Consider the following 25,444-nt stretch of genomic DNA (forward strand, 5'->3'; position numbering starts at 1 on the left):
CTCTACCCCAGCCCAGCCCCCTCTACCCCAGCCCAGCCCCCTTTACCCCAGCCCAACCCCCTCTACCCCAGCCCAGCCCCCTCTACCCCTGCCCCCTCTACCCCAGTCCAGTCCTCCCCTCTACCCCAGTCCAGCCCCCTCTACCCCAGTCCAGTCCAGTCCTCTCCTCTACCCCAGTCCTCTCCTCTACCCCAGCCCAGTCCCCTCTACCCCAGTCCAGCCCCCTCTACCCCAGTCGAGTTATCTCCTCTACACCAGCCCCATCCTCTACCCCAGCCCAGCCCCCTCTACCCCAGCCCAGCCCCCTCTACCCCAGTCCAGTCCTCTCCTCTACCCCAGTCCAGTCCCCTCTACCCCAGCCCCCTCTACCCCAGTCCCCTCTACCCCAGCCCAGTCCCCTCTACCCCAGCCCAGTCCCCTCTACCCCAGCCCAGCTCCCTCTACCCCAGCCCAGCTCCCTCTACCCCAGCCCAGTCCCCTCTACCCCAGCCCCCTCTACCCCAGCCCAGTCCCCTCTACCCCAGCCCAGTCCCCTCTACCCCAGCCCAGCTCCCTCTACCCCAGCCCAGTCCCCTCTACCCCAGCCCAGTCCCCTCTACCCCAGCCCAGCCCCCTCTACCCCAGTCCAGTCCTCTCTACCCCAGCCCAGCTCCCTCTACCCAGCTCCCTCTACCCCAGCCCAGCTCCCTCTACCCCAGCCCAGCTCCCTCTACCCCAGCCCAGCTCCCTCTACCCCAGCCCAGCTCCCTCTACCCCAGCCCAGTCCCCTCTACCCCAGCCCAGCTCCCTCTACCCCAGCCCAGTCCCCTCTACCCCAGCCCAGTCCCCTCTACCCCAGCCCAGCTCCCTCTACCCCAGCCCAGCTCCCTCTACCCCAGCCCAGCTCCCTCTACCCCAGCCCAGCTCCCTCTACCCCAGCCCAGTCCCCTCTACCCCAGCCCAGTCCCCTCTACCCCAGCCCAGCTCCCTCTACCCCAGCCCAGCCCCCTCTACCCCAGCCCAGCCCCCTCTACCCCAGCCCCTCTCTACCCCAGCCCAGCTCCCTCTACCCCAGCCCAGCTCCCTCTACCCCAGCCCAGCTCCCTCTACCCCAGCCCAGCTCCCTCTACCCCAGCCCAGCTCCCTCTACCCCAGCCCAGCTCCCTCTACCCCAGCCCAGCTCCCTCTACCCCAGCCCAGCTCCCTCTACCCCAGCCCAGTCCCCTCTACCCCAGCCCAGTCCGGGCTGGCAAAGCTGGTCGGGCCCATAGCTATGCCCAGAAAGGAGGGAGAAGGGGAGGTCAATGCTCCGCTAGTACAGCCCAACGCATGGGTAGTCCCTGCGTGCACACACACACACACACACACACACACACACACACACACACACACACACACACACACACACACACACACACACACCACACACACACACACAGACCAAAAAGGCTTGTCAGACACACTCACATACATCCATTCATACACAGACAAGCAAACACACACACACCTATAAACAGGAGAACACACAAGCTAAGATGGGCAGCAGACGCAGGCTCTAGGGCTGAGATGGGTGAGCAGGACTGGATAATGCTTCCTTCCTTCTGGGCTCAACTCTCTCACACACAGTTTGCCATTGAGCATGTGCATGACCGCAGTGGAAGGGTGAACACACACACGGAGTGATATCACTTAGCAGGGACCCGTGAGCATTTGGTCTCTTTCATCTGTTCTGTCGAGGGATGTCAAGCACACATGGCACAAACAGGGCACACGCCAGCATAACCACACCATCCCCTCTCACCTGGGGACTGTGTGGGAACGTTGGGATGGTAAGGGGTGGGAGGGGAGGTGAGGGGAGGGTATACCCCACCAGGACCCACTCTCATTGGCTGTTGCTGCTGGGCCTGTAATTGGCTCATAAAGGTGTCCATCATGTCGCCTCCCACCGGCGAGGGCGGGTTGTCGTCTTCATTGACGGAGCGTCGCCGAGCGTCCTGGTTACTGTCAACAAACATGTTGAGGAACGTCTGGTAGGTAGGGAGAGAGAGAGAGAGAGAGACAGAGACAGACAGACAGACAGAGAGAGAGAGAAAGAAAGAAAGAAAGAAAAGGCATAATTGAACTCAACATCAGATATTTTCATACTGAATCTTGACACTTAAATTCCTAAAACAAATTATCCCCACCATCCAAGCCCTCTCCTCTCTCCCGTACCTTGAGCCCCGGGGCGGGGTAGAAGCCCTCCACGATCTTGGTGTTGTCGAAGAGGCTGTAGGCCCCGTCTCTTATGGCCACCACCCCACGGCTGCGGCAGTAGATGTCAATGCAGTACATGTTGCGGAAGGCCAGGCGGATGTGTGTGGCTGACTGGGGCAGGATGGAGAAACACTGATAGGCTGTGTTAGTGCGCTGGGTCAGCCCCAGCATGGGCACCGTGGGAAGCTTGTTGATGGCATTCAGAGGGGCCTGGGTATCTGACAGCACCTGGTGAGGGTGGGAGGGAGGAAGAGAAAAGAGAAGTTAGATAATTCATAGAAAATAAACGTAATGGAATTCAGGCCCCTTTGGTAGGCGGACCTGCCCCTATATAGTTAGGTTGAGCGTGTGGACGGCCCTGCCCCTATATAGTTAGGTTGAGCGTGTGGACAGCCCTGCCCCTATATAGTTAGGTTGAGCGTGTGGACGGCCCTGCCCCTATATAGTTAGGTTGAGCGTGTGGACGGCCCTGCCCCTATATAGTTAGGTTGCGCGTGTGGACGGCCCTGCCCCTGTATAGTTAGGTTGCGCGTGTCGACGGCCCTATAGTTAGGTTGAGCGTGTGGACGGCCCTGCCCCTGTATAGTTAGGTTGCGCGTGTCGACGGCCCTGCCCCTGTATAGTTAGGTTGCGCGTGTGGACGGCCCTATAGTTAGGTTGAGCGTGTGGACGGCCCTGCCCCTGTATAGTTAGGTTGAGCGTGTGGACGGCCCTGCCCCTGTATAGTTCGGTTGAGCGTGTGGACGGCCCTGCCCCTGCATAGTTAGGTTGAGCGTGTGGACGGCCCTGCCCCTGCATAGTTAGGTTGAGCGTGTGGACGGCCCTGCCCCTGCATAGCTAGGTTGAGCGTGTGGACGGCCCTGCCCCTATATAGTTAGGTTGCGCATGTGGACGGCCCTGCCCCTGTATAGTTAGGTTGAGCGTGTGGACGGCCCTGCACCTGCATAGTTAGGTTGAGCGTGTGGACGGCCCTGCCCCTGCATAGTTAGGTTGCGCGTGTGGACGGCCCTGCCCCTATATAGTTAGGTTGAGCGTGTGGACGGCCCTGCCCCTGCATAGTTAGGTTGAGCGTGTGGACGGCCCTGCCCCTGCATAGTTAGGTTGCGCGTGTGGACGGCCCTGCCCCTGTATAGTTAGGTTGCGCGTGTGGCCAGCCCTGCCCCTGTATAGTTAGGTTGCGCGTGTGGACCGCCCTGCCCCTGTATAGTTAGGTTGAGCGTGTGGACCGCCCTGCCCCTGTATAGTTAGGTTGAGCGTGTGGACGGCCCTGCCCCTGTATAGTTAGGTTGCGCGTGTGGACGGCCCTGCCCCTGTATAGTTAGGTTGCGCGTGTGGCCAGCCCTGCCCCTGTATAGTTAGGTTGCGCGTGTGGACCGCCCTGCCCCTGTATAGTTAGGTTGAGCGTGTGGACCGCCCTGCCCCTGTATAGTTAGGTTGCGCGTGTGGACGGCCCTGCCCCTGTATAGTTAGGTTGCGCGTGTGGACGGCCCTGCCCCTGTATAGTTAGGTTGCGCGTGTGGACGGCCCTGCCCATGCATAGTTAGGTTGAGCGTGTGGACGTGCAGTACCTGTAGTAGCGGGACCACAGTAGGGGTCTTGTTGAACATCTCCTGTAGTTGATGCAGTATAATGTTGTGACAGTTACTACAGCCTGAGTTAGGGCCTACTGTTCCTAGAGAGAGATGGAACCTCTGGCTGCTACTGTTCCACTGGATGGTCACCTAGAGGAGAGAGGAGCGAGAGAGGAGCGAGAGAGGAGCGAGAGAGGAGCGAGAGAAGGAATGAGAGAGCGCAAGCGTCTCATCAGAGGTCGGCATGGCCGATTAATTTGGGCCATTTTCAAGTTTTCATAACCAGTGGTAATCGGCTTTTTGGACGCTGATTATGTCTGATTACATTGCAATCCACGAGGAGACTGCGTGGCAGGCTGACCACCTGTTATGCGAGTTCAGCATCAAAAGGACCTTGTGGCTGCAAGGAGCCAAGGTAAGTTGCTAGCTAGCATTAAACTTACCTTATAAAAAACAATCAAATTTCACATTCACTAGTTAACCTAGTAATATCATCAACCATGTGTAGTTAACTAGCTTGTTCTGCGTTGCATATAATCAATGCGGTGCCTGTTAATTTATCATCGAATCACAGCCTACTTCAACTTCGCCAAACAGGTGATGATTTAACAAAAGCGCATTCGCGAAAAAAAGCACAATCGTTGCAATAATGTACCAAACCATAAACATCAATGCCTTTCTTAAAATCAATACACAAGTATATATTTTTTAAACCTGCATATGTACAGTGAGGGAAAAAAGTATTTGATCCCCTGCTGATTTTGTACGTTTGCCCACTGACAAAGAAAGGATCAGTCTATAATTTTAATGGTAGGTTTATTTGAACAGTGAGAGACAGAATAACAACAAAAATATGCAGACAAACACATGTCAGAAATGTTATAAATTGATTTGCATTTTAATGAGGGAAATAAGTATTTGACCCCCTATCAATCAGAAAGATTTCTGGCTCCCAGATGTCTTTTATACAGGTAACGAGCTGAGATTAGGAGCACACTCTTAAAGGATGCTCCTAATCTCAGCTTGTTACCTGTATAAAAGACACCTGTCCACAGAAGCAATCATTCAATCAGATTCCAAACTCTCCACCATGGCCAAGACCAAAGAGCTCTCCAAGGATGTCAGGGACAAGATTGTAGACCTACACAAGGCTGGAATTGGCTACAAGACCATCGCCAAGCAGCTTGGTGAGAAGGTGACAACATTTGGTGCGATTATTCGCAAACGGAAGAAACACAAAAGAACTGTCAATATCCCTCGGCCTGGGGCTCCATGCAAGATCTCACCTCATGGGGTTGCAATGATCATGAGAACGGTGAGGAATCAGCCCAGAACTACACAGGAGGATCTTGTCAATGATCTCAAGGCAGCTGGGACCATAGTCACCAAGAAAACAATTGGTAACACACTACGCCGTGAAGGACTGAAATCCTGCAGCGCCCGCAAGGTCCCCCTGCTCAAGAATACATATACATGCCCATCTGAAGTTTGCCAATTAACATCTGAATGACTCAGAGGACAACTGGTGAAAGTGTTGTGGTCAGATGAGACCAAAATGGAGCTCTTTGACATCAACTCAACTCGCCGTGTTTGGAGGATGAGGAATGCTGCCTATGACCCCAAGAACACCATCTCCACCGTCAAACATAGAGGTGGAAACATTATGCTTTGGGGGTGTTTTTCTGCTAAGGGGACAGGACAACTTCACCGCATCAAAGGGACGATGGACGGGGCCATGTACCGTCAAATCTTGGGTGAGAACCTCCTTCCCTCAGCCAGGGAATTGAAAATGGGTCGTGGATGGGTATTCCAGCATGACAATGACCCAAAAAACACAGCCAAGGCAACAAAGGAGTGGCTCACGAAGAAGCACATTAAGGTCCTGGAGTGGCCTAGCCAGTCTCCAGACCTTAATCCCATAGAAATTCTGTGGAAGGAGCTGAAGGTTCGAGTTGCCAATCGTCAGCCTTGAAACCTTAATGGCTTGAAGAAGATCTGCAAAGAGGAGTGGGACAAAATCCCTCCTGAGATGTGGGCAAACCTGGTGGCCAACTACAGGAAACGTCTGACCTCTGTGATTGCCAACAAGGGTTTTGCCACCAAGTACTAAGTCATGTTTTGCAGAGGGGTCAAATACTTATTTCACTCATTAAAATGTAAATCTTTTTATAACATTTTTGACATGCGTTTTTCTGGATTGTTTTGTTGTTATTCTGTCTCTCACTGTTCAAATAAACCTACTATTAAAATTATAGACTGATCATTTCTTTGTAAGTGGGCAAACGTACAAAATCAGCAGGGGATCAAATACTTTTTCCCCCCACTGTAGTTAAAAGAAATTCATGTTAGCAGGCAATATTAACTAGGGAAATGGTGTCACTTCTCTTGCGTTCAGTGCTATCAGAGTCAGGGTATATGCAGCAGTTTGGGCCGCCTGGCTCGTTGTGAGCTGTTGAAAGGCCATTCATTCCTAACAAAGACCGTAATTCATTTGCCAGAATTTTACATAATTGTGACATAACATTGAATGTTGTGCAATGTAACAGCAATATTTAGACTTAGGGATGCCACCCGTTCGATAAAATACGGAACGGTTCCGCATTTCACTGAAAGAATAAACGTTTTGTTTTCGAAATGAGTGTGTCCGGATTTGACCATATTAATGACCAAAGGCTCATATTTCTGTGTGTTCATTATATTAAAATTAAGTATATGATTTGATATTTGATAGAGCAGTCTGACTGAGCGGCGGTAAGCAGCAGCAGGCCCGTAAGCATTCATTCAAACAGCAGCTCTTAACAATGTTTAAAGCACAGTGCTGTTTATGACTTCAAGCCTATCAACTCCCGAGATTAGGCTGGCAATACTAAAGTGCCTATAAGAACATCCAATAGTCAAAGGTATATGAAATACAAATGGTATAGAGAGAAATAGTCCTATAATAACAACAACAACCTAAAACTTCTTAACTGGGAATATTGAAGACTCGTTAAAAGGAACCACCAGCTTTCATATGTTCTGAGCAAGGAACTTAAGTTAGCTTTTTTACATGGCACATATTGGAATTTTACTTTCTTCTCCAACACTGTGTTTTTGCATTTTTTTTAACCAAATTGAACATGTTTCATTATTTATTTGAGACTAAATTGATTTGATTTATGTATTATATTAAGTTAAAATAAGTGTTCATTGTTCATTCAGTATTGTCGTAATTGTCATTTATTACAAATATATGTATGTTGCTTGCTGTTTGTAAAAAGTACTGTATGAATAAATGTGATGGATTGAGACTAGTAGTCAACCGATTATAATTTTTCAACGCTGATAACGATTATTGGAGGACCCAAAAAATAAATGTATTTTTTTTTTTTTAAATGGCCGATTAATCGGTATCGGCTTTATTTGGTCCTCTAGGGATGTGGCACAAATTGAAAAAAAAAATCTAAAAGATTGAAACAGCAGAAACAATAAGAACCTTTCATAAAATTCCACAGGAAGTCCTATTGCGTATGACCGCTAGTGGGAAATTAAGTTATATCTAGCACAGTCATACAGTATGCTTAGACTACAGGCATCTGGAATCTGCTTTGAGGCTGCCCCAACGGAAAACAACCGTTAATTCACATTGGCTCCAGTGTTCCTTCCATTTGTTATGTGCATTAGCAACTCAGAACAAAAAATAAACCTAGCTAGGTGATCACAGTTCTTCTCCTTCCATTCTGTTTTCCCTACGTTACAGGTCTCTCACTGAATTTAGATTGTTCCATTTAGAATACTGTAGGTTACAACCCCCCATAAACCTAGTGTTCCATTTAGAATACTGTAGGTTACAACCCCCCCCCCCCATAAACCTAGTGTTCCAATTAGAATACTGTAGGTTACAACCCCCCATAAACCTAGTATTCCATTTAGAATACTGTAGGTTACAACCCCCCATAAACCTAGTGTTCCATTTAGAATACTGTAGGTTACAACCCCCCCCCCCCCATAGACCTAGTGTTCCATTTAGAATACTGTAGGTTACAACCCCCCATAAACCTAGTGTTCCATTTAGAATACTGTAGGTTACAACCCCCCCCCCCCCCCATAGACCTAGTGTTCCATTTAGAATACTGTAGGTTACAACCCCCCATAAACCTAGTGTTCCATTTAGAATACTGTAGGTTACAACCCCCCCCTCCCCCATAAACCTAGTGTTCCATTTAGAATACTGTAGGTTACAACCCCCCCCCCCCCCCCATAGACCTAGTGTTCCATTTAGAATACTGTAGGTTACAACCCCCCATAAACCTAGTGTTCCATTTAGAATACTGTAGGTTACAACCCCCCCCTCCCCCATAAACCTAGTGTTCCATTTAGAATACTGTAGGTTACAACCCCCCATAAACCTAGGCAGGGTCCAGACTGAAATATGCAACAAAAACATTGTTTAGATAAAGGCAAATGGCGTATTCATTAGTCTAGTGGATACTTTGTTTCACACTTAACAAAAGCTGCCCAACCAAGTTTAAGCTCACTAATCAAAAAACAGAGCAACAGAAAAACACATGCCATATGTGGTTAAAAAAGGAAGAATTGTAGCGTCCTAATGATGTTAACTGTATGTCTTCACTCCTATTATAAAAGACAATAACACCTGTTGAAACTGGAGTAAACAGTTCAATTGATAAGGAAGTTGCATCTGTTTCAGTAGCACATGCGCCGAATACAACAGGTGTAGTAGACCTTACAGTGAAATGCTTACTTACAAGCCCTTAACCAACAAAGCAGTTTTAAGAAAAATATGTGTTTAGTATATTTTCTTTTATAACAAATAATTAAAGAGCAGCAGGAAAGTTGCGGCTCAAATGGAACTTGCAGCCCTTCATTTAGCAAATTACCTCGCTACTCAAGTAGGCTATTGATACTGGCTGCACATCAACTACAATCATTTCTGTAATCAGCTTTCTCCCCCAACTGTTAACGACAATGATGTGCAGAGTGATTTATATTCGTGGTAAATAATTTGAAAGATGCATAACCCCTCTTACTAACGTTACAGCCTATTTGATAAATTAAAATGTTTCCCTTTATGATGATGATGTGGTAACCTTTAGTGGTAATTTTGTGAGAAAACTGTTTTTTGGGGGGGGATTTTTTCTATACGTTAACAATTCAATTTAGTTTAAACGTTCACACCCCTACAAGGCACCATACACTTGCTAGTTGGGAAGGAACCTAGCAACGGGCTAGAGTTCAAACAGGACATTGGTGTAATGTTACTCACTGAGCTGCCCTTGGTGCTGCCGTAACACAGAACCAGTTTGCGGTAGTTATACAGCCGGATCTCACTGAACAGACTCAGGTAGGACGGCATCTCTAAGAGAGGAGACAATACATAAGCATACAGTCAATACAAATGGTCATCAATACAAATGGTCATCAATACAAATGGTAATGCGTTAATTATCTTTTAGCTGTACGAGTAGAAGATTCATTCCCCACTCTCGTACCACAAATGTTCGCACGCACACACACACACACACACCTGGTAGTGATCGTGAGAACACCAGGACACACTGGTAGAGCTGGTTGATGGAGATCCAGTCGTTGAGGAACATCTCCACCACCTTCCTCCCTCCCACAGGCTCAGACAGAGGGTTCTCATAGGTCAGATACACATGGCGTGTAGAGGCTGGACACACACACAGAACAGGGAGAGATAAGGGCACAGTTTGGTAGAGTGTGTGTTTGTACACATGTGCGTTTGTGTGTTTTTTGGGTGTCCATATGCGTGCGTTTCTGTGTACCTTGCTCTTTGCTGTGTGTGCTGTTGAGTGGGCAGTTGGCCAGAATTAGTTCTGCCACCCATGTGCGGTTGTTCCGGCCCTGCAGACGGAAGGTGCAGTCCAGTAGAGAGCGCTCCAAAGCCAGACTAGTCTCTTCCCCTACACCCTTACTGGGAGGGATCCTAGGGAGGGGGACAGGACCACATGGGGTCAGGTACATAATGCATACTTTACATCCATCACTGAAATAAAGGGTACAAAACCATCTTTATCAACTATCATCTTTGTTTTGGGTGCATGTGATTGCAATGCGAGAAAGCTTCAGTTTAAATCAGTAGAACCAAAATCATATTAGCATTATCTCTAAAATTCCCATTGACTTCCATATTATTAGGCAGTGCCACTGACATCTGGATTTGCAAGATATCCTGCGATGTGGAGTCTTACTTGAGGATGCGGATGGCGTGGCTGCAGCCGTCTCCTTCCACCTGCACACCCTGGTGGGGAATCTCCATCTGAGATAACTAGAGAGAGAGGAGAGAGACATGTTTAGACAAGAAGAGGAATGGAGGGAAGAGAGGGAGAGATGAGAGAGATGTGAGAAAGAGAGCAGGAGGGATGGATGAGGAGAGGGATGATGAAGAAAGACATAGACAGTGGAAAGGGACTGGTGGAAAAGTAAAAACTGAGGAAGAGAGTTGTAAGATGTAGAGAAGAGAGAGAATAAAAGGGTATACTCCCTCCATCCATACCTCCACTCTGAGGCTTATGAAGGGCATGTTGGTGTCACACATGGCCACTAGGTGAGCCAGCTCCTTGTTGAAGGCAGACATCTCCCCCGAGCGCTTGGGCTTCTTGGGCTCCAGAGCTCCCTGGTCTCCTGATAACTGGAGGACGGAGAAGAGAGAGAGGATATGAAAACACTGAGATAACGACGATAAATAATAATAATACATTTAATTTATAACATGTTCTCTGAAAATATCAAGGTTTATATGTACAGTACCAGGCAAAAGTTTGGACACAACTATTCATTCAAGGGTTTTTCTTTATTTAAAAAATGTTCTACATTGTAGAATAATAGTGAAGACATAAACTATGAAATAACACATATGGAATCATGTAGTAACCAAAAAAGGGTTAAATAAATTACAATATATTTTAGATTTGAGAATCTTCAAAGTAGCCACCCTTTGCCTTGATGACAGCTTTGCACACTCTTGGCATTCTCTCAACCAGCTTCATGAGGTAGTCACCTGGAATGCATTTCAATTAACAGGTGTGCCTTGTTAAAAGTTAATTTGTGGAATTTCTTTCATGTGAGCCAATCAGTTATGTTGTGACAAGGTAGTGGTGGTATACAGAAGTAGCCCTATTTCATAAAAGACCAAGTTCATATTATGGCAAGAACAGCTCAAATAAGCAAAGAGAAATGACAGACCATCATTACAGTAAGACATGAAGGTCAGTCAACTCGGAACAATTCTAGAACTTTGAAAGTTTCTTCAAGTGGCGTCACAAAAACCATCAAGCGCTATGATGAAACTGGCTCTCATGAGGACCGCCACAGGAAAGGAAGACCCAGAGTTACCTCTGCTGCAGAGGATTATTTTATTAGAGTTACCAGCCTCAGACTGCAGCCCAAATAAATGCTTCACAGAGTTCAAGTAACAGACATTTCAACATCAACTGTTCAGAGGAGCCTGCGTGAATCAGGCCTTCATGGTCGAATTGCTGCAAAGAAACCACTACTAAAGGACACCAATAAGAAGAAGAGACTTGCTTGGGCCAAGAAACACGAGCAATGGACATTAGACCGGTGGAAATCTGTCCTTTGGTCTGATGAGTACAAATTTGAGATTTTTGGTTCCAACCTCCGTGTCTTTGTGAGACGCAGAGTAGGTAAACGGATGATCTCCGCATGTGTGGTTCCCACCGTGAGGGATGGAGGAGGAGCTGTGATGGTGCTTTGCTGGTGACACTGTCCGTGATTTATTTAGAATTCAAGGCACACTTGACCAGCATGGCTACCACAGCATTCTGCAGCGATACGCCATCCCATCTGGTTTACACTTAGTGGAACTATCATTTGTTTTTCAACAGGACAATGACCCAACACACCTCCAGGCTGTGTAAGGGCTAATTGACCAAGAAAGAGAGTGATGAGTGCTGCCTTCCCTGTGGCTCAGTTGGTAGAGCATGGTGTTTGCAACGCCAGCATGGTGTGTGCAACGCCAGGGTTGTGGGTTCGATTCCCACGGGGGGGCCAGTACAAATTATTATTATTTTTTTAAATGCATGAAATGAAATGAAATGTATGCTCTGGATAAGAGCGTCTGCTAAATGACAAAATTAAATGTAAATGCATCAGATGACCTGGCCTCCACAATCACCTGACCTCAACCCAATTGAGATGGTTTGGGATAAGTTGGACCGCAGAGTGAAAGAAAAGCAGCCAACAAGTGCTCAGCATGTGGGAACTCCTTCAAGACTGTTGGAAAAGCATTCCAGGTAACTACCTCATGAAGCTGGTTGAGAGAATGCCAAGAGTGTGCAAAGCTGTAATCAAGGCAAAGGGTGGCTACTTTGAAGAATCTAAAATATATTTTGATTTGTTTAACACTTTTTGGTTACTATATGATTCCATATATGTTATTTCATAGTTTTGAAGTCTTAACTGTTATTCTACAATGTAGAAAACTGTAAAAATAAAAAATAAAGAAAATAAACCTTGAATGAGTAGGTGTGTCCAAACTTTTGACTGGTACTGTAAGGACTTTTCCTCGGTTTACTCCTTTTAGGACATGGTTTCAAATTGTCTATATTTTAAATCATTGCCACCAATACAGGCAGTTCTGCAATCCATTCCTACTTTTCTCTTAGCTCCTGGGCGGGCCCCTTGGCCAGCAGAATTGTCCAGGACGAGCTGTTCCAGGTTGGGCTTGAATTGCTGCAGGAGCTGGGCGCATGGAGGTCCCTCCTCACCTTCCAACTGAGACACAGACAGGAAGGAGTACTTGTACTGCAGCTCCGTGGGACAGCCAGGCATATCCAGCATCTCTACCACCTAGGGAGGGAAAGATGGACGGGTGAAAAAGCAGGGAGAGAGGGGAAGGACAAACAAATAAAATTGTGGGAAAGTTGTGCATGATTAATGTACTAATACACACACACACACACACACACACACCATTGTACATTTTCTTGTGTTTGCTACAAATAAATAGTTTTTTGATGACCAGTACCGTATTTTCCGGACTATTAAGCGCACCTGAATATAAGCCGCACCCACTGAATTTAAAAATAAATATTATTTTGAACATAAATTAGTCGCACATGTCTATAGGTCGCAAGTGCCTACCGGTACATTGAAACAAATGAACTTTACACAGGCTTTAACGAAACACGGCTTGTAAAAAAAAAAAAAAAAATGTGCAGTAAGTTTTAGTTGTCTTTTTGCACTGAGTCAATTCCTCACGCTGCTGTTTCCAACGTCTTATCATCGACTCATTAAGACCAAGCTCCCGTGCAGCAGCTCTATTTCCTTTTCCAACAGCCAGATCAATCGCCTTCAACTTGAAAGCTGCATCATATGCATTTCTCCGTGTCTTTGCCATGATGAGGGTGACAAAATGACTACCGTAATCAGAATGATGGGAAGTTTGAGAGCGCTCCATTTAATCTAAACAGTAAACAAAAAAGTTGTTTGACCTTAACCCGTTCGGCAATTTCATTGGTCTAATGAAAGCTTCATGCCGCCAAAAAACTGAGCACGTCACAGAATGTTTTTTTTTTAGAAAAAAAAATTGAAAGCGGGAAAAATCCACTATATTAGCCGCGTCATTGTTTAAGCAGCGGGGTTCAAAGCCTGGGAAAAAAGTTGCGGCTTATAGTCCGGAATTTACGGTAATAGGCATAAGGCGTGAGGGGCTTACAATGTAATACTGTGGTAGGCGGGTAAGCCGAATGAAGAGCCTGTGTTTTGACAGGCTGCTGGCAGGGTGGGAAGCAGAGTTGGAGAGGTGTAGTATATCTGTGCAGATAGTGGGGAGGTGTTTCACAGACTGTCTACACCTCTGCTCTCCTAACCAAAACCTGGAGGGAGGGAGAAGAGTAGAGAGAGGGAGAAGGGAGAGTTAGGTATGGGGGAGAAGAGAGGGGTGGGGGAAACATTAGTAAACAGAAATGTGACATTGTCCAAACAGACCATTTACTGGACAGATTATATTATCATAGAACTAGAATCCCAGAACATTTAATTAAATGCAATACCCGTTCTAGTAATTATATTTCTATGCATATCACACTATGACAGGGCAGTGCTTACAGGTGAATTCACATAGGTCTATAACACACGTTTCTGTCATTCTCATTTAAAGCAAATCTAAGAATCTCTAAAATCGGTGCTATGTGCGCTATTTCTATGCTTCCCGTTCTTAAGTTAATTTTTTGTGTCTTTTACTTTATTTTGTACACCAGCTTCAAAACAGCTTAAAACATAATATTTTTGGTTAAGGAAAATATATTTCACAGCAGTTTAGATGGTACTATGATTCTCTACACTATACTTGCTTGTTTTGTCACATAAACTGAAATTAAGACGACACCATTCTGTATACCGTAATTTCTGGACTATAAGCCGCAACATTTTCCCCAGGCTTTGAACCTCGCGGCTTAAACAATGACGCGGCTAATATATGGATTTTTCCCGCTTTCAATTTTTTTCTCTCCCAAAAAACATATTCTGTGACATGGTCAGTTTTTTGGCGGCATGAAGCTTTCATTAGACCAATGAAATTGCCGAACGGGTTAAGGTCAAACAACTTTTTTGTTTACTGTTTAGATTAAATCGAGCGCTCTCAAACTTCCCATCATTCTGATTACGGTAGTCATTTTGTCACCCTCATCATGACAAAAGACACGGAGAAATGCATATGATGCAGCTTTCAAGTTGAAGGCGATTGATCTGGCTGTTGGAAAAGGAAATAGAGCTGCTGCACGGGAGCTTGGTCTTAATGAGTCGATGATAAGACGTTGGAAACAGCAGCGTGAGGAATTGACTCAGTGCAAAAAGACAACTAAAGCTTACTGCTAATTTTTAATTTTTTGTTACAAGCCGTGCTTCGTTAAAGCCTATTTATTTTTGTTACAAGCCGTGTTTCGTTAAAGCCTATTTATTTTTGTTACAAGCCGTGTTTCGTTAAAGCCTGTGTAAAGTTAATTTGTTTCAATGTACCGGTAGGCACCTACGGCTTATAGACATGTGCGGCTTATTTATGTTCAAAATAATATATATATTTTTTTTAATTCAGTGGGTGCGGCTTATAATCAGGTGCGCTTAATAGTCTGGAAATTACGGTACTTCTGGCCCTTCTTTGGACACTGTGTTAACAAACCGCATTGAAGCAATGCCATACAACTCTCCTTCCGTGGCCTCCAACTGCTCTTAAATGCAAGTAAAACTAAATGCATGCTCTTCAACCGATCGCTGCCTGCACCTGCCCGCCCATCCAGCATCACTACTCTGGACGGTTCTGACGTAGAATATGTGGACAACTACAAATACCTAGGTGTCTGGTTAGACTGTAAACTCTCCTTCCAGACTCACATTAAGCATCTCCAATCCAAAGTTAAATCTAGAATTGGCTTCCTATTTTGCAACAAAGCATCCTTCACTCATGCTGCCAAACATACCCTCATAAAACTGACCATCCTACCGATCGGCAATGTCATTTACAAAATAGCCTCCAACACTCTACTCAACAAATTGGATGCAGTCTATCACAGTGCCATCCGTTTTGTCACCAAAGCCCCATATACTACCCACCACTGCGACCTGTACTCTCTCGTTGGCTGGCCCTCACTTCATACTTGTCGCCAAACCCACTGGCTCCAGGTCATCTACAAGTCTTTGCTAGGTAAAGCCCCGCCGTATCTCAGCTCACTGGTCACCATAGCAGCACCCACCCGTAGCACGCGCTCCAGCAGGTATATCTCACTGGTCACCCCCAAAGCCAATTCCTCCTTTGGCCGCCTTTCCTTCCAGTTCTATACTAGAACGAACGACTGGAACGAACAAAAATCACTGAAGCTGGAGACTCCTATCTCCCTCACTAGCTTTAAGCACCAGCTGTCAGAGCAGCTCACAGATCACTGCACCTGTACATAGCCCATCTGTAAATAGCCCATCCAACTACCTCACCCCATACGGTATTTTTTTATTTATCTTACTCCTTTGCACCCAAGTATCACTACTTGCACATTCATCTTCTGCACATCTATCACTCCAGTGTTTAATTGGTATATTGTAATTACTTCGCCACCATGGCCTATTTACTGCCTTACCTCCCTTATCTTACCTCATTTGCACACACTGTATATAGACTTTTTCTATTGTATTATTGACTGTATGTTTGTTTATTCCATGTGTAACTCTGTGTTGTTGTATGTGTCTAACTGTTTTGCTTTATCTTGGCCAGGTCGCAGTTGTAAATGAGAACTTGTTCTCAACTGGCCTACCTGGTTAAATAATGATGAAAGTGTATTTTATTTATTTATTTATTTTTTTAAATAGTGAACTATTGACATTTTTGCAACCAGGAAACTGCAGAGCGATTTCTTCATAGTGCATCTTTAAGATGTTCTTAGCCTGCATAGAAGTACATTTTCCTGGAAATACAGCAAAAGGAAAAGCTGAAGCCACATGATATACCAGCACGTCCCTGGTCTAAAGTGGGAATGGATATGTTCACAGTCAAGAACGTTCTTTTTCTGATTAAAAGTGGACTACTATTCAGATTTTTGGGAGTAGGAGAAAGTGATTGACAGAACAGCGGCTTGCATCATCGACTGTTGTAAGCAGCAGTTTAGCAGATATGGCATACCTGACAGTGGTGTAGTTACGAATAATGGGCCCCAGTTCCCGAGTCAAGACTTTGCAAAAGCCTGGGAGTGTGACCTCCACACCCTATCAGTGAGAGTAATGTTAAGGTGGAGTCAGTGAAAATAGCAAAGACCCTTATCACAAAGGCTATGCAGGAAGGCACAGATGTGTGGCAAGCCATTTTAGCGTGGAGAAATACTCCCACAGAGGGCTTCGGCAGCAGTCCTGTACAGCGCTTAATGTCTAGACTCACTCGCTCTCTGTTGCTAACAGCTCCCAAGCTCCTCGCACCAAAGGTCATTAGAGATGTTCAGGCACACAAGGGTGCACGTCAGGACAAGTCAAAACATTACTATGACCAGCATGCAAAAAAATCTGCCTGTAATAAAACAAAGGCCAAGCTGTCAGAGTGCTCCTGTCACCTCACACCAGGGATGCCACATGGAGTCTTGGCACATAGTGCACATCATCGCAAGGTCATATGAAGTGGAAATAAAGGGACGATAATATGGATGGAACCGTAGGTACATACGCCCAGTTCAGGAGATAATAGGGCACAGGAGGGCCAGATGGGAAGACTGAATATCCTCTGGATGGTGTGGCCAGGACACATAATGAGATGGGGAAGACCCCACCAGGACAGTTATCTCTGCCGACAGTCCTTCCACAATTTAAGGAAGATGTGAAAAAGGAAGGAGAGGCCCTGAGGCTCCCAGAGGTGCCCACCGTCCCAGAGAGGCCCCGAGGCTCCCAGAGGTTCCCAATATGCTACCAGTGCGCCACACTAGGACAAGGGCTAACATAAGACCGCCCCTGTATTACGGAGACTATGTCCCGTAAGAGATGAGAAAAAAAAAAATATATATATACATGTTTCAAAAACGGGACAGTACCTCTTCTCGTATCCATATGGGTATACTACAAAGTATAGACTACTAAAGTACTAGGGTGAATCACTTTACATACTAAATTATGTGCCAGTGTGGATATGGAGGAATGATGGCTTTCTGAGGAGGAGTGATAAGCCATATGACAGGGAGTTGACACAGAGCGAGAGAGACAGGAAGTGGACTTACTTGAGCTGCTGTAGCCAGGATATGATGCGCTTCATGTCGTCATTGATGGTCTTCTCGATGTCGTCCAGCATGGATTGATCTGGAGACAGACACAGTGGAAGTCAGTACAGTGTATATTTATGTGTGTGTCTCCCTGCTTACCGATGTGGTGTGTGTGCTACTCCCTGCTTACCGATCCCATACAGCATGGGGTGGAACATCCCTGAGTGCAGGTCTACGAAGATGTGCAGGCACTCGGAGCGTCCGCAGGGCTCCAAGATGGGAATGACCAGAGTGGGCAGAGCGGTCTCTATGAACGCTGAAACACAGGCATGGAGAGACAACAATAACATTGCACACTGACAACATGGTTGTTTCTGTCCACAACACTGTTCATTGCATTCTGGGTCAGTGTTGTTGCATCAGTTAGTGTATTGATAAGTCAGAGAGGAGAGAGAGACTCACAGCTGTCGCTGGGGTTACTGTTCTTCAGGATGGCTTTCAGCTCCTGCAGCTTCTGATGAGAGCGAGCGTGCACGCTATCAATCAAAAGCTTCTCCACTGACAAGTGATCAATCTACAGGAGGGGGCAGGAACAGAGACTGTGATGAGGTCCTCATCACAACAAAACAATAGTAGAGGACTGTAGCTGTGAAGAACGAGGCGTTAGCTCACCTTCATGGCTCTTTCCATCAGTCTGGAGTCACAGGCAGGGAGCGGAGGATCATGGGAGATCTGCAGAGGCTTGGAGCCGTCTGATTCGTCAATCTTGATGGTGACTTTGTGGACCGACGCAGTGCCCGTCTTCCTGCCCAGGACCTGTTGGCTGGAGAGGGGGAGAGAGCGAAGAACCAAGAGAGAGGGCGAGAGGGATGGGTCAAATGATGGACCAATTTCCCTGTGATGAACTATTCATTCAACTAACCAAGTGTTTCTTACTTCCAGACGGCCAGTGTGAGGCACTTGGCAGGCATGTAGTGTTCCACCTGCACCAGGTCTCCCCAGCGCTCTCGGTACAGCATGAGGGTCTGGGAGTGGAGGACCTCCAGCTGCAGAGAGAGGCAGAAAGAATCTGGACGGGGGGGGGAGAGTCAAGGAAGGGCTGGGCCAGGAAGACGGCATACACACATCTTCACAATACATACAGAAATGCAGACACACCCATGCTAACTGTGTGTGTGTGTCTGGACGCTGACAGGCTTCAGCTATTAAAGTAGGCCGCGTCTGGCAGTTATACTTGCTACGGAGTAAAACTAATGAAAACTATATAAATGGGAAAAACATACTTGCTACAGAGTTGTGTTAAGGATAATAAAAACAACTGATTCATAGAAATCTTTCAACCTATTTAATTATTGGCCGTCTATTGGGCATAACGGTATTACAAATAAATGTAGCATTATTTTTGTGCTTGTGTGACAGCGTTATGATATTTAATGTTGTTATAACCACATTATCTTGATAGACAGTGCAGTGAAAACATAGGAGGGTAATTAGCAGCAGCTGGGGGTTGCCAGATGCATTTCTGCCATAACTACCACCATCTTGAAAAATGTCCCAGGTCCACATTTCCCACTGCGCAACAGATGTAGGCCCATAACACTACACCCGTTTTTTTCTCTCAATCTTGAATGTGTGTGTGTCTGTATGCAGGTGTATGTGTTGGATTACATTCTCAATTCACACTAAATAGTACATGAAATGTAAATATTTCTGCTTGGTTCATGGAACCTGATGAACTGAAAGACTTTGTGTGGCTGTTGGCTGCAGCAGTCCCTGACCCCAAGGCCTCGACCATTGGAATGCTGTTGGTGTCTGGGCCTGCTGTATGCATGGTCACTGCCAGTCGATACAGTACGTGTGCACACACACACTGCAGCAGCTCAAGCCAGACTTGGCCCTGAGCCCACTGTCTGCACAGAAACAGCGCACACACCCACACACACACACACACACACACAAAGGATACGCAGGCAGCTGTACATGTCCTGCAGTGGTTTCTCGTCTGCAAACAGGCGCGACTGCACCAGCTCATGGATGAAGTTCACCTGCATACTGTGGACAAGAGCTCTGCAATCTAGAAGGAGGGGGCGGGGGGAGGATGGAGGGGGAAATATAGAAAATGGAGGATGGCGAAAAAAAGAAAGAAATCTTATGAAATAGTTCATTTGTGAGTGCTGGCTGCATTTTTCATTCAAGTTGGATTCCTCCTGCGCATCAGGACCAGAATAATTATAATCTACAGTAGATGAAGTTGGTGAGAGTTGTACAGTGGGGGTGAGTTGCCCCAATATGGATTAACTCTTAAACTGGGCTAAATCAAGATGTATCTATTAATCTTGTTGCATCAAATGTTAAACCTAGTTTTAAATTAATCCTAGTTAGATTAGAGGAAGGACTTAATTTAAATTTAGTTTTCACTTTAAAACGTAGATTAATTATAAGCCTGTTGTTTATAAAAATATATATATATATAAATATAAATATAAAATATAATTTATATATAAAAATTTAGATTGGAGATCAATTCTAAACTGCCACTTGAGGTGGTTTAACTAATAAAATGGCAGCATATCTTCTGTGGAGAGTTCCTCAGAGAATAATTAGAGACAGGTTTAATCCTGTTGAGTTTTATGATAATTATTAGTAGGCTATTTACGTGCCCATTTTGTACAACAATTAAATTGGAGTTCATGATATGCCCAGCCTTGGTACGAATGATGATTTTATGCAGCATGCTGTAACGGGCCTGATAGCGTTAACATTGTAGTGAAGTAGCATTAACGTTCGTTTTAACGTGCATTATCGGCATTGATATTTACCAGTTATTTATGCTTACTAAATATTGGTGGGTCATGTTGTCCGTCATCATCATAGGGATTACGGAGAGGGGCAAACTGCTGGGAAATCATCTCGCATATTTTCTGGGTGATAGGATCAATTCCCTTGGACGGAGGCCCCCCTCCGGCTCAGGTCTGAAATAGCCCCCGCCTCTCCTCTGCTGCATCCTTTTTGGCTTTTGCTTTAAGAAAAATTCCAGCACGCTTTCATCCGATTTGTGTCCCTCTTCTCTTTAACCTGTGTCGAGCCATTACATTTGTCGCATAAAATGGCCCAGGTGTCTTCCTTCTTTTTGACAGTTGTGTTGTCTGTCTTTTTATCCTCCAGTACGGTACTAAATTCCTCCATCAGCTCCGACAAGCGGAGAAATTTGAACTTCGTTGACATGCCATGATAAGGTGGCGAGCTGACAAATAATAAATGGCTAAATAATATTAGATGCTAGCTAGGTTTATAAACTAGCTAGCTACTGTAGCTAACAAATGAGTTTTCTGTCTAGTACTGGCAAATAACGGATTTTATTTCAAAATTAGCCAACCCATGATAACCTTTCACGATGGAATTGCAGTAGCTCTAATGTTACATTGTTATTATTTTATCAAGGAACAGCAACTTTGTGGCATCATTTGTCAGGTAGGCTAGCTACTTCGTTTCAACTCACGAAATACCTCCTATTTCGGTGTAACATGTCACTAATAATAGTTTAAAACCATTAATCATAGATTTACTGATTCAGATTTAAAAGTAAAGTGGTGCAACACATCTCTGATTAATTATAAACCTAGATTTACAAAACCTAGATTAGCTCTAATCCTAGATTGATGTGTTAGGCGTGTGGTCATTCAGGTGTTGTGTATCTTACCTCCAGTCTCCTTGTCCTCCACCAGTATCTCCAGCTTCAACAGTCTCCAGGGAATATCTGGGTCATCCCCCATCACTGTCAGAGTGGCCTCAAACTCCCCCTCCACGCGGAACTTCACACGCCCGTTAACTACAACACATAATGGTTGCCACCTTTTCAATAGCCAGAAACTGTTTTGCTGTGTGATGTTTACCCATGGAGAGGTTGGCCAACTTTGTGTGTGAGTAGTTATTTTTTTCCAGGAACAAAAAAAAGGGGCGTGGTCCACCCCTCGTCTCCGTTGGATTTAATGGTGTAGAGAACTTTTGAAATATTAAAGCAAATTCTCGGCAATTCTACACATTTCTCCATGGAGCTGAGTGAAATTGTTTCATTTTTAAAGTTAATTTCCTGAGATTCTACATATTCTCCCATGGAACTGAGAGAATATTTTGCAGTTTTAATGCTAATTTCTTATTCTATGCATTTTGCCATTGCTAATGCTGTGATCTTTCGAGCAAACATGATAGCTAAATCAATACTACATTACTGCGGGGTCTTCACCCACAACAGCATCAGCACAGATGTTGGGCGACTAGGCCTGGCTCGCAGACTGCGTTCCAATTCATCCCAAAGGTGTAAGGTAGCGTTTCCACCGCTCCAGAGTCTAATGGCGATGAGCTTTACATCGATGTTTGGCATTGTGATTTTAGGCTTGTGTGCGGCTGATCGGACATGGAAACCCATTTCATGAAGCTGCCGATGAACAGTTCTTGTGTCGACGTTGCTTCCAGAAGCAGTTTGGATCTCGGTAGTGAGTGTTGCAACCGAGGACAATTTTTATGCAATACGCGCTTCAGCACTCGGTGGTCCCGTTCTGTGAGCTTGTGTGGCCTACCACTTCGCGGCTGAGCCGTTGTTGCTCCTAGATGCTTCCAATTCACAATAACAGCACTTACAGTTGACAGGGACAGCTCTAGCATGACAACATTTTAACAAACTGACTTGTTGGAAAGGTGGAATCCTATGACGGTGTCACGTTGAAAGTCACTGAGCTCTTCAGTAAGGCCATTTTACTGCCAATGTTTGTCTATGAAGATTGCATGGCTGTGTGCTCGATTTTATACACTTGTCAGCAATGGGTGTGGCTGAAATAGCTGAATCCACTCATTTGAAGGGGTGTCCACAAAATATATATATATTTTTTTACACTGTTTGGACTTAAGTGTTTCTTCGGGATGCCTCGGTGGCCCGCCCAAGGATTTCAATGGAACCCTGTGTGTGTATGTGTGTGGTTGTGCATATGTGGCTGTGCGTGTGTGTGTTTCTTACCCACGGTGAGGTTGGCTAGCTGAGGTGGTAGGTCTGTTGTGACAAGACGATGTCGCAGGATCTGATTGAGCTGGTTCAGGGTTGTCTGTTTCTCCACTTTAGTGATGGGATCTGGAGGAATGATCTTATCCTACACACACACGCACACACAGCTGTCAATGCACTGGCCCAAACAGGGCTACAGATTTCTCCGTTCCTATTCCACACTCCCGTCCAGTTGGTGGTGGTAACCAACTAAGGGTTTATGTGTTTGTGCACATATGTACATCATGCACACAAACGAAGAGTACAGAGCGCATGAAGGACAAAATTGCTGGCTAAACCAGGCAGTCACCATGGCTACTTCAGCTACAGTAGCTAATGAACACAGAGGCATCAGACGCCTCATTCTATTTGACCAGTGAGCACTACTTAACCAGGCAAGTCAACAGAGAACCAGCTCTCATTTATAATAAAGAGGTCTGGTCAAGAGGCCAAAAGACACCAATACAATAAATAACAGAAAGATGGACAACACAGACCAGTTAGGGGTGTCTTACTCGTATGCAGGTGGGCAGGCGCGGGTATGAGCCGGTGGTGAGCACATCGATGGCAAACGGGATGGCAAAGCTGGGCAGGCGTGCGTGCACCAGGGCGTCCCTCGCCAGCGATGCCAGCCTGTCAGCCGTGTCCACAAACAAGAAGGCCTGCTGGTCCAGGAAGCTGGAGATCATCTGTTATCATGGAAACCGGAGGTTAGGGGTTAGAGGTCAGGTTAGCTTACGACTGTTAATGACTACTAAGTAGTTCTAATTTTTAATAATGTGCAAGTAGGCCTAACTCAAACTTTCATATAAACACTGCATTGATATCAGTGGGAAAAATTGTGAGAAGGTTGGACTTGTATGTGCATAACTCAATCTAGTATCTGGTTGTGTATGCCCACTGTGAGAATATGATTGGTGTAGTAGAGTACTGTAGTCTTGTTTACATACCGCACACTTCTCCACCTTCCCAGCGTTGCTGGCCCATTTCACCAGGGCAAGGAGACGCACAAACAGCTGCCTGGTCCGACTGGAAAACTGGACAATCTCGATTTTTCTGTCAGAAACAGTACAGTAGAAAAGTTTTCAAACTCATCGGCACCAATGGTCAAAGAAGAGGCAAAAATGTGCCTGTCACATACAACACAACATTCACATTTTGACAAGTCAATTTCATCAGTGAGCACACTGAGTGAACCAAGAGACACACTTACCTTTCCATGTCTGTTTTTCTGGGTAGACTGCAAGAAGGACAGAAACACTATGGGTAACTTTCAGATATCATCACAACATCATTTTACCACACCATATGAACACAGAAAATAAAGAAACCTCAATGAATATGGACGCAAGGGTGAAATAAATGGTTGAAAGAAAAGATTCCAAGTAGGCTACTTGCACAACTATCTACATTCCAATCGCTTTGCCATGAAACAAAACACATCATAAACACTATTTTGAGCCTGATGGACCTGGATATAACAAGAGTCAACATCAATAGCTCACTTGACGGAGTCTCGTCATTAGCTACTTACAGTTCACCCAACAGGGTGATTTCATGGTAGGTCCTCTGCAGGAGAAACTCAATCAGCAGGCTCAGCCGGACCCCTTGCGCCGCCTGGGGTCCGGAAGAAGGCGGTTGGGTGGCCGAGGTGGGACCCCCGATAGGGACCAGTTGCCCATCTGATCCAATCTGCACTGGAGCCATTTTAAAATAACAAGGAAAGCTCCAACGATGGAGACCGGAAAAAATGTAAACTATCGACTCGAAATTACTTCAAACTGGAACAAATGTTACACATATTCTATATTATTTCGCGCAACGTAATTATTAAGTAGGGGCTCGGCGTCTTCGCCCCATTGAAACATTGGCAAATACCCGCGTTTCAATGGCTTATTACAGAACATATTCAATGCTGTTCAACCGCCATCTTTACTGTCTGACGGGAAGTGATCACGGTTAGGTGGAAAGGAATACCCGTAGACGGACTTCATGGACTGGAGAAACAATCATTAAAATGACCAAATGTAAGGAGTCGCTCGTGTTTACTCTGCTGTCCCAGGATCAGTGTTCATTCACTAGGTTTTTTGTCAATTAGTTCAGGCAATAAACAATCAAACTGGCCCCTGATCAGCGCCAGTGGTTGTGTGAGCGATAATAAATGTAACCAATCAGTGGTATTTTAAGTACATCAAATATTTTCCTCATAGTTTGAAACATCCACCACGTTTATAATGTCTATTCGGCTTTTATAATATGTCCTCCTGTCATTTCGTACTGGAAATTGTGCATGACATTTTAGTTAGTTTGACAGATCATATGACAGATACAGTGGCGTAAAGTACTTAAGTAAAAATATTTTTAAGTACTACTTAAGTAGTTTTTGGGGGTATCTGTACATTACTTTACTATTTCTATTTTTGACAACTTTTACTTTTACTTCACAGATTTCCTAAAGAAAATAATGTACTTTTTTACTCCATACATTTTTCTTGACACCGAAAAGTACTTATTACATGTTGAATGCTTAGCAAATTATGTCTAAGTGTTGGAGTGTGCCTCTGGCTATCCGTAAATCCGTAAATAAAATTTTGCCGTTTGGTTAATATAAGCAATTTGAAATTATTTATACTTGTACTTTTACTTTTGATACTTAAGTATATTTTTGCAATTACATTTACTTTTGATACTTAAGTATATTTAAAAGCAAATACTTTTAGACTTTTACTCAAGTAGAATTTTACTGGGTGACTCACTTTTACTTAAGTCATTTTTAATTAAGGTACCACTACTTTTACTCAAGTATGACAATTGGGTACTTTTTCCACCACTGGACTGATAGACCTTATTTGTCCCTCAGGAGAACATACAGACAAAACATAATAAAGGACAAA

The 25,444-nt window shown here is 45.2% G+C and overlaps 1 protein-coding gene across 1 annotated transcript in view; it reads right to left on the minus strand.

Annotated features, from left to right (window-relative positions):
- Positions 1–24,505, minus strand: part of LOC106586797 (mediator of RNA polymerase II transcription subunit 14) — a 38,363-nt gene extending 13,858 nt beyond the window's left edge. The window contains exons 1-22 of the mRNA XM_014174464.3: positions 24,085–24,505; positions 23,764–23,790; positions 23,501–23,606; positions 23,066–23,239; positions 22,527–22,656; positions 21,216–21,344; positions 19,482–19,589; positions 18,452–18,584; positions 18,188–18,338; positions 17,978–18,089; positions 17,706–17,831; positions 17,534–17,612; positions 13,510–13,669; positions 12,447–12,641; positions 10,327–10,461; positions 10,022–10,098; positions 9,596–9,756; positions 9,334–9,480; positions 9,073–9,164; positions 3,804–3,956; positions 2,194–2,463; positions 1,781–2,006 (exon numbers count right to left, since the gene is read on the minus strand). Of these exons, the coding sequence (XP_014029939.1) occupies positions 1,781–2,006; positions 2,194–2,463; positions 3,804–3,956; positions 9,073–9,164; positions 9,334–9,480; positions 9,596–9,756; positions 10,022–10,098; positions 10,327–10,461; positions 12,447–12,641; positions 13,510–13,669; positions 17,534–17,612; positions 17,706–17,831; positions 17,978–18,089; positions 18,188–18,338; positions 18,452–18,584; positions 19,482–19,589; positions 21,216–21,344; positions 22,527–22,656; positions 23,066–23,239; positions 23,501–23,606; positions 23,764–23,790; positions 24,085–24,257 (3,064 nt within the window). The 5' untranslated portion in view covers positions 24,258–24,505. The remainder of the gene's footprint in view (positions 1–1,780; positions 2,007–2,193; positions 2,464–3,803; positions 3,957–9,072; positions 9,165–9,333; positions 9,481–9,595; positions 9,757–10,021; positions 10,099–10,326; positions 10,462–12,446; positions 12,642–13,509; positions 13,670–17,533; positions 17,613–17,705; positions 17,832–17,977; positions 18,090–18,187; positions 18,339–18,451; positions 18,585–19,481; positions 19,590–21,215; positions 21,345–22,526; positions 22,657–23,065; positions 23,240–23,500; positions 23,607–23,763; positions 23,791–24,084) is intronic.
- Positions 24,506–25,444: the final 939 nt, after the last annotated feature.

Source organism: Salmo salar, chromosome 25, assembly GCF_965601325.2.
Source record: "Salmo salar chromosome 25, fSalSal1, whole genome shotgun sequence".
NCBI classification, from domain to species: Eukaryota; Metazoa; Chordata; class Actinopteri; order Salmoniformes; family Salmonidae; genus Salmo; species Salmo salar.